The 14607-nt window shown below is 41.4% G+C and overlaps 1 protein-coding gene across 3 annotated transcripts in view; it reads left to right on the top strand.

The window, feature by feature from the left end:
• Positions 1-10797, top strand: part of CSNK1D (casein kinase 1 delta) — a 37642-nt gene extending 26845 nt beyond the window's left edge. For 2 of the 3 annotated variants that reach the window (XM_082211133.1, XM_082211135.1), the window contains one exon: positions 3433-5572. In XM_082211133.1, the coding sequence (XP_082067259.1) occupies positions 3433-3483 (51 nt within the window). In that variant the 3' untranslated portion in view covers positions 3484-5572. Of the gene's footprint in view, positions 1-3432; positions 5573-10630 lie in introns of those variants that run through there. The other variant, XM_082211134.1, reaches the window with a different exon arrangement.
• Positions 10798-14607: the final 3810 nt, after the last annotated feature.

The raw sequence follows: 14607 nt of genomic DNA, 5'->3' as shown, positions 1-14607 counted from the left end.
AGCTTGGCGGGGGGGTTTGGATTCACTCCTGCGGGGACATCCAATTGGGTGGCTTTTCATGTCTTTCAGCACTTTATTTCCTTCTACCTTGCAGATAACCTTAGTAGTAGGTGTGCTTCAAATTAATTAAAACTATTTCTTCCCCCCACCCCTTTGAAAAATTTTAGTACTTCACTAGAATTGCTCCATAACTGTCGCTAGACCAGATGGTATATTTGCAGGGTAACCTACAGTGTGGTACTGGAATACTTAAGGTCCTTCATGTGGCATTTTTTCTCTCGCTTGGAAATCATCTCCCAGTAAAGGACAGAGTACATGCCTTGTTTAGCCTTCTGTTTTTCTGCTAATTCACTAGCCTGGTGTTTATGTCTGTAAACCAAGCAGTCACTTACCAGGACTACTCAAATATGCAGGCTTCTGCTTCTAAGCTAAGTTTTAGCTTAGTGCATCATCTAAACCTGGACTTGTGCTTAAGCCCTCTCCTTACTGTAACTATGAACTTTGGCCAAGAAAATCCCGTACAACTCATGGTTAGCGAAAAAGAACTTGTCGACCAGCCTGAGCTTGGCTGACATGCTCAGCCAAACTTTGGCTTAGCATTTTATTAATTTATTTTTATTTATTAAATTTGTTAGTGACTTTATGTTGTCCAGGGCAGCCCAAAGTGACGTACAGCCAAACAGACAATAATTTAAAAAATCTGATGTAGGGGTACACAAGATTTGGGAGAAGATGAGCAGCTGCTAGCTGTTCTCTGGGAGTCCTCAAATTTGCAGCCTCCATAAGCTTACTGTCTTTGGCTTGCCTTGATTTACGAACCATGCCATTGAATCTTAACCAATTTGGAATTGTACCAGGTATAGGAGAAATGCCACATCTGAAGGGGGCCTTAGTTCTGCTAATCACAAGATTATTACATGTTTGCTATTAAAAGTTAGAATTGACTGTTGTGTCTTATATAAGACCTGCATTCCTGAGCAAATTTAAAGTTAATTATAGTACCCTATTGCAGCAAAACATGTGAGTCTTTTTTAAATAGTTGAGAGTCTGCAAGAAGTGTTGTTGCAGAACTAGAACTTTAAATAACGTGCCTTCCAGCACTTTCAGCAAGTCCATTTCCCTGAGGAGGATATAAATGAAAGGTTTTTTATCACTCACAGACTCCTTGTATCTTAGCAGAAATCGGATCAAACATTTTCACAGCTATAAACCTTAAAATAACTTAAAACTGGATAGAGCAATAAAACTCAATCACACACCAGTATCCAGTACTGTGAAAGGTTAGGCTAATATTGTCTTTTAATTGCCTAATTTAAGTATGATTAGAACAGAGCATTAATGCAGCCTGTTACTCTCGTCCCTTTCCCACAAGCAGCCAAAGATTAAAAAAACATTTTCAAACTGACAATGAAGATGAAACTGTGCCTCTAGACTCTTTACAGGGGACTTCTAAATGGTTGCATGGATAGAAAATGAATGGATGCTTGTGAGAGCAGCAGTTCTAAAGCTTATCCATTGATTGATCTTTTTGTCTTGACGATAGAAGGAGCTTCAGCAGAGCAAAATGAAGTGTGTGTGTGTGTGTGGACAATCTGTAGCTTGTTGCCAACCTGTAGAGGCTGTTCCTTTTGCTTTTCGGTCAGACTGAATTCTTGTTGCTTAGATCCTATTATTGGGCGCTCTCCCTCTCCCCGCCATTGTTATAACTCCACATTACACTAATCTCTCACTACCTTATTTCTCTTCTCCCTGCTGCTTTTGTGTTCGTTTGATTCCATAGCCCTTTACTTTGTTAATTACATTAGCAAACTGATTATCCACATGGGTCAGATCATCTGGATAATCCAGCTGTTCATATTTTCGACTGAGCGAGAGGATTCTCTTCTGAACCACCTTGAATGAAGAGTTCACGCTGGGTCCTCCTAACGGGATGCTTCCTTCTGCTTGTCTTGAGAGTGTGTTAAAACAAAGGCCAGGACCACAGCAGAGATGTAGAGTGCCTGTACTTTGTACTCTGGGGGAATTTTTCAGCTAACTTACCCCACTTCACGTGGTGGTGGCGGCGGCGGTGGCGGTGGTGGCAGGGAATTGAAATGGGTCAGGCAGCAAAGATCAACATTTTAGCAACTAAAGTGGGTAAAAATGGCCTCTGAGTGAAGAACTGTAGAATCCAGTCCACTATCAAGGTCTTTGTCTGTAATGATTAACCTCTTGTCGCATGTCAAAACATCACCGCTGCTGCAGTTTGACTTAATAACAGGTCCCTATGAACTGTGCATCAAAAGAATAGTCCCAATTCTTCCAAGGGTCAAAACTATGTAAACAGGCTATTTGTTGTCAGTCCAAACATTACACAGAGGTGAGTAGCTTAATTTTGGCTGCTGTAATATTGAATTTAGGATTGCTTCCACAAGGCTTGAACGAAGTATGGATGGATCCTTTGAAACTGTTCTTCTCACCATCAGATTTGTGCAAGCTGTTTTCCAAATCCACCTAGGTTGGCAGAGGTTTTATTCCTTTGCCACCGAAATTTATTTTGTGGTTGTAAAGGAAGGGACTTCCTTTTGCACTGTCCCCATAACTTGCAGAGTGCATAATAGTTTGGTTTTTTTTTTAAATAAAAAAAAAGGCGGACAGTGGTTTCCCATCCAACACACGTATATTTGAAGGGAAGAGACTGAGGCAAATTTCATTCAGTTTTCATTTTGAACCGAAAAGCCAGAGGACTTTCAGAGAATTTGTAGGTACCTCAATGGCTGATGAAAGTGTTGGGGCAATTCTTTAGAAATTGTTCCATCGTTCAGGTATGCAGTGTGCTGAAGCCTCCACAAACTAAGACTGACAATGACTTCTAGATCCTAGAATTCACTTAATCCTTATCACTTTCAGCATTCTGGTTGTGATTGACAATCTACACTGCCAGGTTGGGCGCAAATTTCTGATTGCAGAGTTCACAGGGGCCTTGCTTAATACTGGCATATGCTATGGAAAGGATCTTGTAGAACATATTCAATACAGTGTTGCTGCTAAAAAGTTGGATTTCTTTTATATAACACTTGCATTTATCACCCTAATCTTGATTTGGGTTTCATTACTGATTCAAGAGCTTACCCGAGTCATCCGGTCTTTTTTGCCAGCATGTGCTTCTTTCCCCGTTCTTCATACTATTTCTCCTTGTTCATGAGGTGCCTTTGTTGCCTTATCCTTTACGCAAAAGGAAAATGCCATTCACTTCATGGGTGCCGCCTGTTGGGTGTAACGGCGATTCTGTCAGGACGTAGATTTGTGCACACTCATTTCATCCTTCTGAAGTGAATGCATCTGCTCAGTTGTATTTATGAGGAGTGGCCAAGAAGACTTTAATGGATCAGTTTTTATGCCGTTTCAGTAGGTGTGGGCTGCTATTGACACCCTGTTCCTTGGCTTCAATAGATTCCTGCTCTGGCGACGACCAGTATTCTCCAGTCTGCTGTGCATCGGTGAAATGTTGCCATTGAGGGGCAGATAATGCATGGCTGATCTCCTGTTACCAATGGCTTTTACTAGCAAAACTACCCCAAACTAGAGCAGAAGAAATAACACAACTGGATCTCTCCTTGCTACTTAAAGATACTCACAGGAACATGGACAGAATCCAGCAGTTGCCACTACAAGAGGCTTTGGCCAGAAACCTGCTAACCTTATGTGAACTCTAGCAACACAGCTGGAAAAGGAAGAGACGGTTTACAGCATTAACCGCCTGTTATTTAATAGCCATTTCAGTTCTCCCTCCACAGGCGGCAGCCTTTCCCCCCTTTTTATTGTTCTACTGTAACTATGAATCTTTTACTTGGTTTAAGAAAGTTTTGTATTCATTTTGCTAAGATTCTTGGCTTAACTCTCTGTAAAAACAAAAAATCAATCTCGTTTTTGTCTGATTTGGAACCTATGTAGAAATGTGAACAATCCTGAAGTTTAAAACAAAATAAAAACAAGACTTGAAACTTCTTGTAAACTTAAGTCAGGCAGGGAATGTGTAAATGAATTTGAACAGTCTGCTTTTATTTTACACTGTTTACTTTTGTATGGTCCCATTCTACAGAGGAGTATTCTCAATATTTTTTTTAATACATTTTTATTATCTTTGCTTTTGGCTGTCTTGTTCTTCCAGGGTTTTTTTATTTTTTTTAAAGTTCAGTCACCATGCAGCATAAACATATTTTTATTCCAATGTTTATTCGTCTCTAGTACTGTCCAAGAAAGAGCAGAAGATAATTTTAAAGAGAAGTAGCCAAACCCGGTAGAGGTGATAAGATCACTTCATAGACTCTGAAGAAGAAAAGTCAAAGCTCTAAAATAACCTGTTCAGGAAGGTTTTATTAAGTGAATGTAAAATGTATTCATAGAGCAGGGTTCCATGTGAGTGACAGGATCCATGATTTCTGCTTGGTTTTTGGTACAGATGCCAATAAAATCTGAATGCTGTCACTGCGGTGTGAGCAGCGTTGTAGTAGGTGTGCTTCTCTTGAATACGCGGAGAACGACAAGTGCTTAGAGCTTGCTGCATTATGCCAAGGCTCCGAGCTATAAACAAAATGTTCCTGCTGCGAGATGCCAAGAGAACATTCAAGCTTGTTGAATTCTTTAATATTAAAGTGTGCAAGTCTGGAACAACTGGCCTTCAGCTGATGATATACTTAAGTAATGGCCAAAACACTTATCTTAGCAAATGAGTGTGCCAGCTATAAATATGGAAGAACCTTTGTTTTCATGAGCAATATATTTATCCCACTGTATTCTGGGAAAGTAGAAGGCATGTGAATCATACCAAATACCACTCAAAGTACCACCAGTCCCACCTTGGGAATGAAGATGCAATACATAGATATGTTGTGTTACTACTTTTTAATCAACAAATGTGAGATTCATGCTTCCTTGGAAACTTGGTGGCTAATAGAACTCCATGGTTTTATTTTGCTCTTAATTTGCAAAAAAATTATTGTTTTAAAGCTTTGCCAGTTCCTTTTTAGTTTTGTGGATATGAACAATCTTGTCGCTTTCCTTTAGCTATGTTAGAACATTAACCAAGTGCTTATTTGTATTTTAAAAGTCTTGATTTGATGCAACCCACAATTGGGGAAGTGCAATGGGAATGTTTTTAAATGTTGGTCCATGGAGAATTTTGCATAACTATATCACTTGGTTACTGTGGATGTTGGTTCTTTAGGCATGTGCACTTCCATTTTGTACAGTTCTACACTTCTGTGTGCTTTCTTTGTAAATACTTGTGGTCAAATGATGTAATGTTAGAGACTTATAAAGGCAGCCTCTTCTTCTCTATATATATCTGGAACCTTCAATTGCTGTACTATACTTAAAAAGTTGACTGATGCAAATTTCTAGACTTGTACTTGGTTGTGGGCAGTCTGCGCCCTTCCATTATAGTTAAATCCCACCATCACCTACTGAAAATATAGTTAGAATGTCTCTAAACCTGTGTACTGGTATCAAGTTATCTCGGAACACCTCATTTGTATTACCACTGTATTTGTGTACTTTAATAATTGTGTAAATAAATTCATAAGGACTTCTATCTATTTTGCCTTTATTTGCACATCTAATAGGTTCTCTGCTTATAGAACAACATATTTATTCAAAGCCAACTGCCAAAAATTTTAAGGCAGGGGTGGGGAACCTCCAGATGTTGCTGGACTACAACTCCCATCTTCTCAGTCTATCAGCCATGCTGTTTGGACCTGATGGAAGTTGGATACCATCAACATCTGTGGGGGTTATAGGTTCCTCACCTGGGTTTTAAGGCCAGGCATCTGCTGTGACTTCTGATCTTTCTTGTGGAGTTAAGTTTTGTTTTGCTAGCTTTTATAGTTTAGCAAGGCTTTCCCCTTTCCCCTCCTCTTGTGTGCTCCAGGAATAGTATTGGTTTCTAGTTGAGGTACTTGTGAAGACAGCAGTGTTCATTCTGCTGGGATGAATGTGAAATTGACTTGGGGTGTGGCCACTGAAATTTGAGGGAGGTGATGTGAAAATCTTTTGGGAGTGCGATTGGGAGAAAATGGAAAGTTGGAAGTGGAAAAAGCAGGGTGGGTTTATCACCAAAGGGTGAGATACACTATAAGTCAGTGGTTCCCAATTAGCTAAGTACTGCAGACCCCTACTTTTGAAATTTCTGATACCTGTATGGTAGTTTTTGTTATGTGGATGGTGCCACAGACCCCTAGGTGGGTTATGTGGACCCCTGCGGTCCACGGACCACCAGTTGGGAACCACTGCTGCAGACAAAAGTGGAAAGGAAGATGTCAGAACTCGCTATTGAGCACAGAATAATAGATCTGGGTCTATCTCACTGTACCATGCATTTTTCAGCATCGGATGCTGAAACATTCATATAGCAAAAAGAGTTAATAAGTAAGGGCTGAGATGTAAACTTCGGAAACTAGTCAATATCAAAACTTGACAAAATGGAGTGATTCCTACCACCAGTGGCAGTCACAGTCTCTTTACTGTACCATGACATGTAGAAGCTCAGAAATAAAACCAGACATTATACAGTCATGTAGAATAGGCAGGGTTGTAATAAAAGTCACATGGCTGTTAAGCCTCCAGTGGGATTATTCCAAAAGTAGCAGGTCAATCTTTGGGAGACCTGACTCATCGAAAAGATTGCTGCACTATACTACTACCCAGCAGAATACTATATCCTGGAGTGGCTAAGCAAAACAAACAGTGAAACCTTCATGCCGTGGATGGTTATGTATCACTTACACTGCCGTCTTCAGTTGCGCTGCAGATAGGCTGCATTTGGCCCTTCCAAAAGTGAGACAGACAAGGGCTTGTCCTTCACCTAGCAATATACCTGGCAGTAGAAGCTGGATATGCATGTCGAGGTGAACTCTTGTTTCAGTATTTTCCAAACCTTATTTTCTCTCCAACTGGAGGCACACCTCACTTTTACAGCACTTTTAAGAGTACTTGAATAAGACCTCCTCTGTCCCTCTTTCAACACCCTGCTGCATTAGTTTTGTTCCTGTTTCCCCCCCTTACGGCAGCACTTGGAGCAGCCAGCAGAATACAGCAAGTACTCAGAATTAGAAGCAACAATATTCTACATCATTAAAATACTAAAATGCATAACAGTAACTACTGAACCGTATTGAAAGAAGGATGGGGGGGGACATTTTAAATGTCAGGCAGTAAATAAGTACTTAACGCTGATCTAGGAACAGGATTGAGAGCTTGTTGAAAGCAAAGTTGTCAAGTGGAAGCAGAATACCAGTGCAAAGAACGATAATCAGAGCTCTTGAGGCAGGGAGTTCCACATACAAAACACAACCATAAAAGGTCAGGGTGCAGTCAGGGACTTTTCTTCCCCCAGCCCGCTTTCTGCCAAGAAGACAGAGGTCAGCACCCCATCTCTCCTGAACTAGCTTGCTCCCTCACCTGCATGCAATTCCTTATTGCCCATGGCAGGAGTGGGAAACCTGAGGCTCCCCAGATGTTGCTGAACTACAACTCTCAACATCTACATCAGACATGGTCAGTGGCCCAGGATGATGGGAGTTATAGTTCAACTGCATCTGGAGGACCGTAAGTTCTGCATCCCTGGCTAGTGCTACTAGGCGAGCGCTTAAATACAAGGCTGATATAAATTTGCTTTTTACAAGTGTGGAAGCAATTTACTTTGGGTGCTTTTTGGATTGCCTTTTCATGGCCCAATTTGAGAAGCGCTACTGTCAGGCACCGACCTACTTATTTTCACTTACTTGGTGTTCCCTCCACAAGACTTAGTCAGCACTGATGGGATGCTAGTGCCTCTGTTCATTCATCATAAAGAAGAAGTGCTGGCATGTCATTGGCTACATGATTATCTCATACTGCCTAGCTATAGCTATAGGATTAGAGTTGCTTTGTCCAGCAATAACTTAAAATACAGAGAAGCTCTCTTACTGTATTAGTCTCACAAGGAAGCAACCTGGGTAGAGAAGGGCTGGGGGGCTTTATCTCTGGCCCCACCCTAATACATGGCTCCCTCTGCCATGCATGGGGAGATCTGAAGCAAGTAAGCCTATGCACAAAGATCTGGACAGGTGTTGGCTTCCCTGGGTCCTGGAACACTGTTAAGACTTCCAGTATCCAGGGAAGTCTCAACATAGAGGCCTCCCTGCTGCAGGCAAGAGGAATGGGGAGCCAAGCAGAGGTGTGCTGTTAAGAATGGGACCAGAGACACAGCCCCACACTGCAGCTTCATGAGAACAAAGTGAAGGGGGCCAGAGTTTCGACTAAAACCATTAAATGGGCTCAAAATGAAACAACCACCTCTTTCTGGACGTAAAGGCTTTCTATATGAATTTATGTCACCTGTACTTAATGAGAGTAAAGAACAATTTTGTCTGGTGTTTCAACATTTTTTCAAAACATTTCTTCAAAACATTTTTATTTTTTTTAAGAAAAGCCCTCGAGTTACTGGCGTTCCAAGTTAATTTTGCCTGCAGTTTAATATGTGTGCTTTTTCCTAATTTGGGTTGTGCAGAAGCTATTGCCATCTGCCCCTCCATATAATTCACACTCATTCAGTGTTCAACCACCCTACAGTAAAGCCTGGCTGTTATTTTGTCCTAATAGTACTTTGCCATATGGTGAGCTGCTCAAAATAAACAAAAACAAAGAAATCTAGATTTAACCTAGTTTGTGTATCAGTAATCCTAAGGATTTTAGTTCCATAGCAGAAACTAGTTTCTAGACTTTTCACGCAAAGTACATATGTATTTGAGTAATATTGGGATCTGCTCTCTTTTCTTTTTAATGCCTGGTGGGGTACTGTACTAGGGAAGTGGGGTTAACCCTTTTCCACATCTGGTTTTCTTAATTTAAGTCCCTTTCCAAAAGCTTCTGAAGGGGAGAAGTTAAGCAGAGGAAAAGTGTTCAAACCAATTATTTTCCTTCACTGCAGCCCCACCTAGAACTTTCCGTCTCTTCTCCAACCTCTCAACCCCCAATTTCAACACCGCCCCCACCACCTGAAGGTGATCCTAATCCTGAATCTGCTAGTTTGTGTGATTGCTCCCCCAGCCCCATATTGTAGCATATCTTCATTTACAATGTTTATCCCACTTCATAGCCCTGAAAGGCTCTCAGGGCAGCTTATGAAAGATTACCCTATTCAAATTTGGCTCCAGGAATAGAAGTAACATGGCGCCCTTATGGAGCTAGGATTATCAAGGCGGCATTCCCTGCCTTTATGCTTAGTCTTCCCTGGTTTTGACACTTAGTTTTTGCCCACTAGTCAGCAACTCCCACTGTTCGGCACGCTAAACATGCAAAGCGTTGCGTGTAACCCCATCTTTAAATGGCAGCGGCCGCAAATGTATGCAGACCCTTATTTAAAGGCCAGTGTTACCCTGAACCTACAGGTATTGCTGTAGAAAATACTACGGAGCAGGCACATTTCCCACAAATTGTGGAGCTGCATAAAATTCCTGGCACCTGACCTGGTTCAAGAAAAAGCAGCATACATCCTTTTTCAAGGTTGGTTCCAGAAGTGTGAGGATTATGTTTCAGTGGTAATGCTTAACAACTCAGATACCTGGATAGTATTAAGTAGTCATAACCCAGTGCTTTCAAAACTCTTTGTTCCCATTTTAAAACAAAGTTTGCATCCACACATTTAAAATACAGTTACCCCCAAATAATACTGGGAACTGTGGTTTGTTAAGGATGCTGGAAATTGTAGCTCTGTGAGGGTAAACTAGAGTTTCCAGGATCATTTAAGGGAAACCATGGGCTTTAAATGTGTTTTAGATGTATGGTGTGCATGTGAATTTTGACTTCTTTGACTTCGATGTTATTCCTCATGTAGGTTTTCATATTGTGTCTCAGTAAATGACAAAACTCTTCCTTTTGGTACTTAAGATAAATTAGTGTGCCTTGTGAGATAGGATGGAAGCAGAGCTTGGTTGGGGTCATTGGCTTAACTTGTTAATTTGACCTGTTTTTAAATCAGTGCTCCATATATTAAGTGAAAGGACAAGCAGTTAGAACACCAACCACCTACATCCTTACTTAAGGTCAGTCACAAGAATTAGAACTTCCAATTTTTGAAGTACAGTGGTACCTCAGGTTACATACGCTTCAGGTTACAGACTTCGCTAACCCAGAAATAGTGCTTCAGGTTAAGAACTTTGCTTCAGGATGAGAACAGAAATCGGGCTCCAGCTGTGTGGCGGCAGGAGGAGGCCCCATTAGCTAAAGTGGTGCTTCAGGTTAAGAACAGTTTCAGGTTAAGTACAGATCTCTGGAACGAATTAAGTACTTAACCTGAGGTACCACTGTATATTTCTGGCCTTCAGTTTGTGGGGGAGAGCTTAGAATTGCAGGCAAAGATCACCTAGACAACTGCAGATTAAAAGTGACAAGGCAACCTGATGGAGAAGTCAGATGTTTTTGCAAAGTAGTCAGGAGGGGAAAAAAACACCCCTCCAAGTCCAGTGTGTTATTTCAAGAAAAATAGATAGCCTAGCTTATATCTGTCTAGACCCACCAACCTCTGATCTAGAAGTCTTCCCTCATTCTAGAAGTGTGAACACGATTATTTTCCATCTGCTTCTCAGGGGCATTATCTATTTTTATGTTTCAGGTTTGGAAACCTAGCACGACAAATAGATGCCTGAGCTGAGGCTGGATAGAAAATTAGGCTGTTGACTAAGCCTCAGAATAAAATAAAAATAGCAGAAGAATGAATTTTCAGAGCCATAATTCCTGATGCAACAATATTTTGACAACAGAATAAATAGCTTTATTCACTATGTTTGTAACAGTTCACTAGAAAAGCATAAATCCAGATTACATTGACATGACATCCACATTGTATTACATTAAAGTGCATTTACATGAAAGCAGGGACAAAAGTGACTTCACTTGCTTCAAACCTGTCACGAGCACAGTCGTACACAGCCATATATTGCACGCACACACGCACACGCCGACAATTGAGACAGACAAATCCTGCACAAAAACATTGCCCATAGCACACAAGAGCTTTGTTCTCCTGGAAACCCTCCCTCACCACTGAGCTGCTGCAGCAACATCAGCAGCAGCTGCACTTTTGAGAATGAAGAAGGCAAACCTCTGAGCGTACGGTAACGCTTGAAGGGGGCTAGTTTTGTTGAAGTATGAAAAGAATTGCATAGACTCTGGATAAAATAGCATAAAAGGGACTCACCAGAATGGATTGTTTCCAAGCATCTTGTGTTCACACAACCTCATCACATGCCCCAAGGTGGTGTGTGCCTTCAGCAATTGTGTGTTGAAGGGGGCAGGGGAAAAACAAGGCTCTTGGTCACTATTTAAAGGTCTGTTGCATTATTCAACCTATTTGGTTCAACTGCTTTCACTCCTCCTCCAAACGGATAAAAATATAGATCTTTATATACTATGTATTTAAAAAGAGAATAAAAAATAATTTGGTACTTTTGCTTTATGTAGTAGAGAACCCAAGTTGGTTCTTTTGTCTGTTCGGATACCTGAATGCAGGGATCTGTGTGCGAGAGTATCAATGGACCCACAGTTTCCCCTGCACACACAATCTTCCCCATTCATCTTAGAAGGGCATACTGCAGACCTAGGCTGCATATCCTGATACGTGTGTCGCATCCCTTGAAAAGAATCAGAACCTTTGTCCATTCAAGAGATGCTATGTGTGTTCTTGAGCACATGCAAGTCTCTGGATCAAAGGGTACTTGTGTAAGCTGCTGTAGCTCATTTTCATTTGCAGACGTGTTCTCCTGCATCAACCCTTTTGCGCACATTTGCATTCACACATACATGTTTACATACATTCCTTATAGAAAACAGCTGGAGGGGATAACAGAAAAGTCCATCAAATATAGAATAGTCAAATGTCATCTGGCACTGTATAAGTTATAGCCATGTACTGAACAGAAAACAGTGTCGTAAATTATACTTCACAGAACTGCACCAAGAGGTAGGGGGTTCTTTTTATCCCTTGCAGTTAGCATAGAAACTCGTGGAAATGTTGTTAATTGTACATAGTACATTTCTTCTCTAGAGATTTTGCCCCCACCCCAAAAAAAGATACATAGATACATAGACAATGAGAAGGTGATGGGGTTTTTTCCTTGTTTTTTGTGAACAAAGGCGTTGTAAGCAGCTTTCTGTCTTGAGAAGAAATGTATGAAGCCAAGACTCAAATTGTCCCAGTAAAAGGATTTTCATGAGTCGTTTATTATTACTATTTTTATCAAAATGGCAGCCCCACTCACTCCTTGACAAATAGCTTTTGAAGCTTGGGGAGTAGGGAAGTTGTTAATATTTAGTTCTTTGCTTTTTATTTCACAACAATCAACATGCTGCTTTCTAGGACTGGAAGTGTAATCCACACTGCAGTTTAATAATAAAGAGTGCAGCATTTGCTGGGGGCATGTGATTCTGCTCCCCCGCCCCCAGCACAGTCCGGAAGCAGATGTATGGTGTTGAATAAGCTCTACATGAGTGAGTGCAGCAGAACACATGTTTCCTAACCATCTTAAATCAACAGGCATAGCCAGAATTCTGCAAAGGATCTGCAGCTGAAAGAGGACAAGGAGACTGTTCCGTATAAATAATGTACTGGGTTTACAAATAAATAGCTGATGTATGCATGTCTAGGAGAATACAAAATAATAAAATTATCAGGCAAACATCTGGCCCCTGCCATCAAATACATTTTAATTCGATAGCCAGTATGAAGTTCTCACTAGATCAATGCTTATCTTGATTAAGGAACTTGATTAAGGAACATATTAATGAAATTTTGGGTGTGTTGAGGAGCCAGCTTTGGACTGCCCCCCCCCCCAGAAGCTGACATGCCCTCCCTTGCAAATGTTTTATGTGGTACAGCTATCTTAGCCTACCATTTTTTAATCGTTTCATCAGGGCATCAACCTGACACCTCATTTTGGTGCTCAGAGCAATCATTTCCTTCTCAGAATGTAGATCTTGGTATCTTCACCCAAAATACTATGCATTCCAGATCACAGTTGATCTAAGTTTTGTGAGGTCGCTTTTGCCTGGGTTTGGCCATCAGCTGCTACTACTAAATTCAGAAGAATAGAAGCTTCTGCTAAATGTAATGTTATCAAAAGTAATAATCAGCACATTCCCCCTTTGGTTAAACATTATGTTAGAGATTAGAAGTCTCTGACTATTTTCTTAGTGTCTTGGCAATGCTCCTATTCATTCCTCCACATGCATGTGAGGAGGAAGTGCACTTGTTGGCCTCACCCCCTCCATCATGTCCCCATCAGCCCCTCCCTGCATCCCTCTGCGTGTTTGAGCAGAATTTCCCCAGGGAGGAGCCTGCTTTCTCTGCTGCAGAAACTGCATTTGACTGTGTAGAGAGCAACACAACTACAAGCTGTTGGGATCACAATGTAGGTAGGGTGCTAGCAACTGTGTCCCTAGTGAACAGGGCTAATATCTCACTGCATTTTTAGGGAAAGAACCATCATCTTTGACAACTGGCAGAATGTGCCCAGTCATCATTTAGTGATCTTGTAAGCAAGTGACAACCAATTTTCTAACTCCGTGAGTTGGGACATACATGCATGGATTTGACCTCATTTCTGGGCTCAGAGTGCATGGCAGAATTGTTTTACCATCCTTTTCCCACTAAGATTATCACGTATCCTCATCAATCTCCCTTCCACTAAGAGCCTGACATTTTCCACATACGCATGGTGTAAGGGATGGTACAAGAGCAGAGGAATAAGCCAATATCTGTCTGCTATCATGTCATCTTACCCGTCTAGTGAGCTTGTAGGGCATGAATGTAGTGTAGTATAGTAACAGGCTGGCCAGACACTTCATGTTGAAGGCCAGGTTTCTGCCTGTGGCTGCCACTTGGTGACCCCCTATGTAAACCATAGGATGGGATCGATGCACAACTCAAAATTCTAACCTCAATTCCTTATATCAACTATCCGCATATGTGGTTTTTCATTCAGAACTAATAACCCTAAAACACCCACCTGTGGAAGAACCTCAAATGCCTCTAATTGTGTATGCAAGGCCTTAGAATCATCGGCCCATCTTTAAAATACTTTACGAAGGAGCAGGTTAGAGTCCATGTTAATTGTGAGATGACTGTGATTAACATGCATTAAGTGGTAGTGCGAATCCCGGAGCAAGCCTAGCGGTTCTTTTAAGTAAGGAGATGCTGTGAGTTAAACTGCTTTCGCCTCCCCTAACACTGTGCTTCCAAATGAAACCCATCTCACCTCTGCAAACAACCCCACCTCTGTCCCCACAGGGTGCCATTTGCTGTCTGATTGTGACTCTCAGCAGCTTGTGAAGTAATATGTGGACAGAGACAGGAGAGCTGCACCACTGGAGTTTTAATTCCAAAGAATATGGGTGCCAGGAGGCAAGCCTACCTCCTTTGCCCTCCTCTTTTTCCTTTCAACCATTCTATCCTGTAATGACCAGCAATCCCATGAATGCCTCAAAATGGAGGTGGTATGGTGTTTAGTGAAAATGCATTTGGTTAGCACCTTTTTGCAACTCTTTTTTTGCGCCTGATCATGCAAGGTGTGGGCGCTCCCCCTCCTCCAGTAT

Source organism: Podarcis vaucheri (assembly GCF_965113315.1).
Source record: "Podarcis vaucheri genome assembly, chromosome: 2".
Taxonomy (NCBI): Eukaryota; Metazoa; Chordata; class Lepidosauria; order Squamata; family Lacertidae; genus Podarcis; species Podarcis vaucheri.
This window is presented reverse-complemented; position numbering and strand designations above follow the sequence as displayed.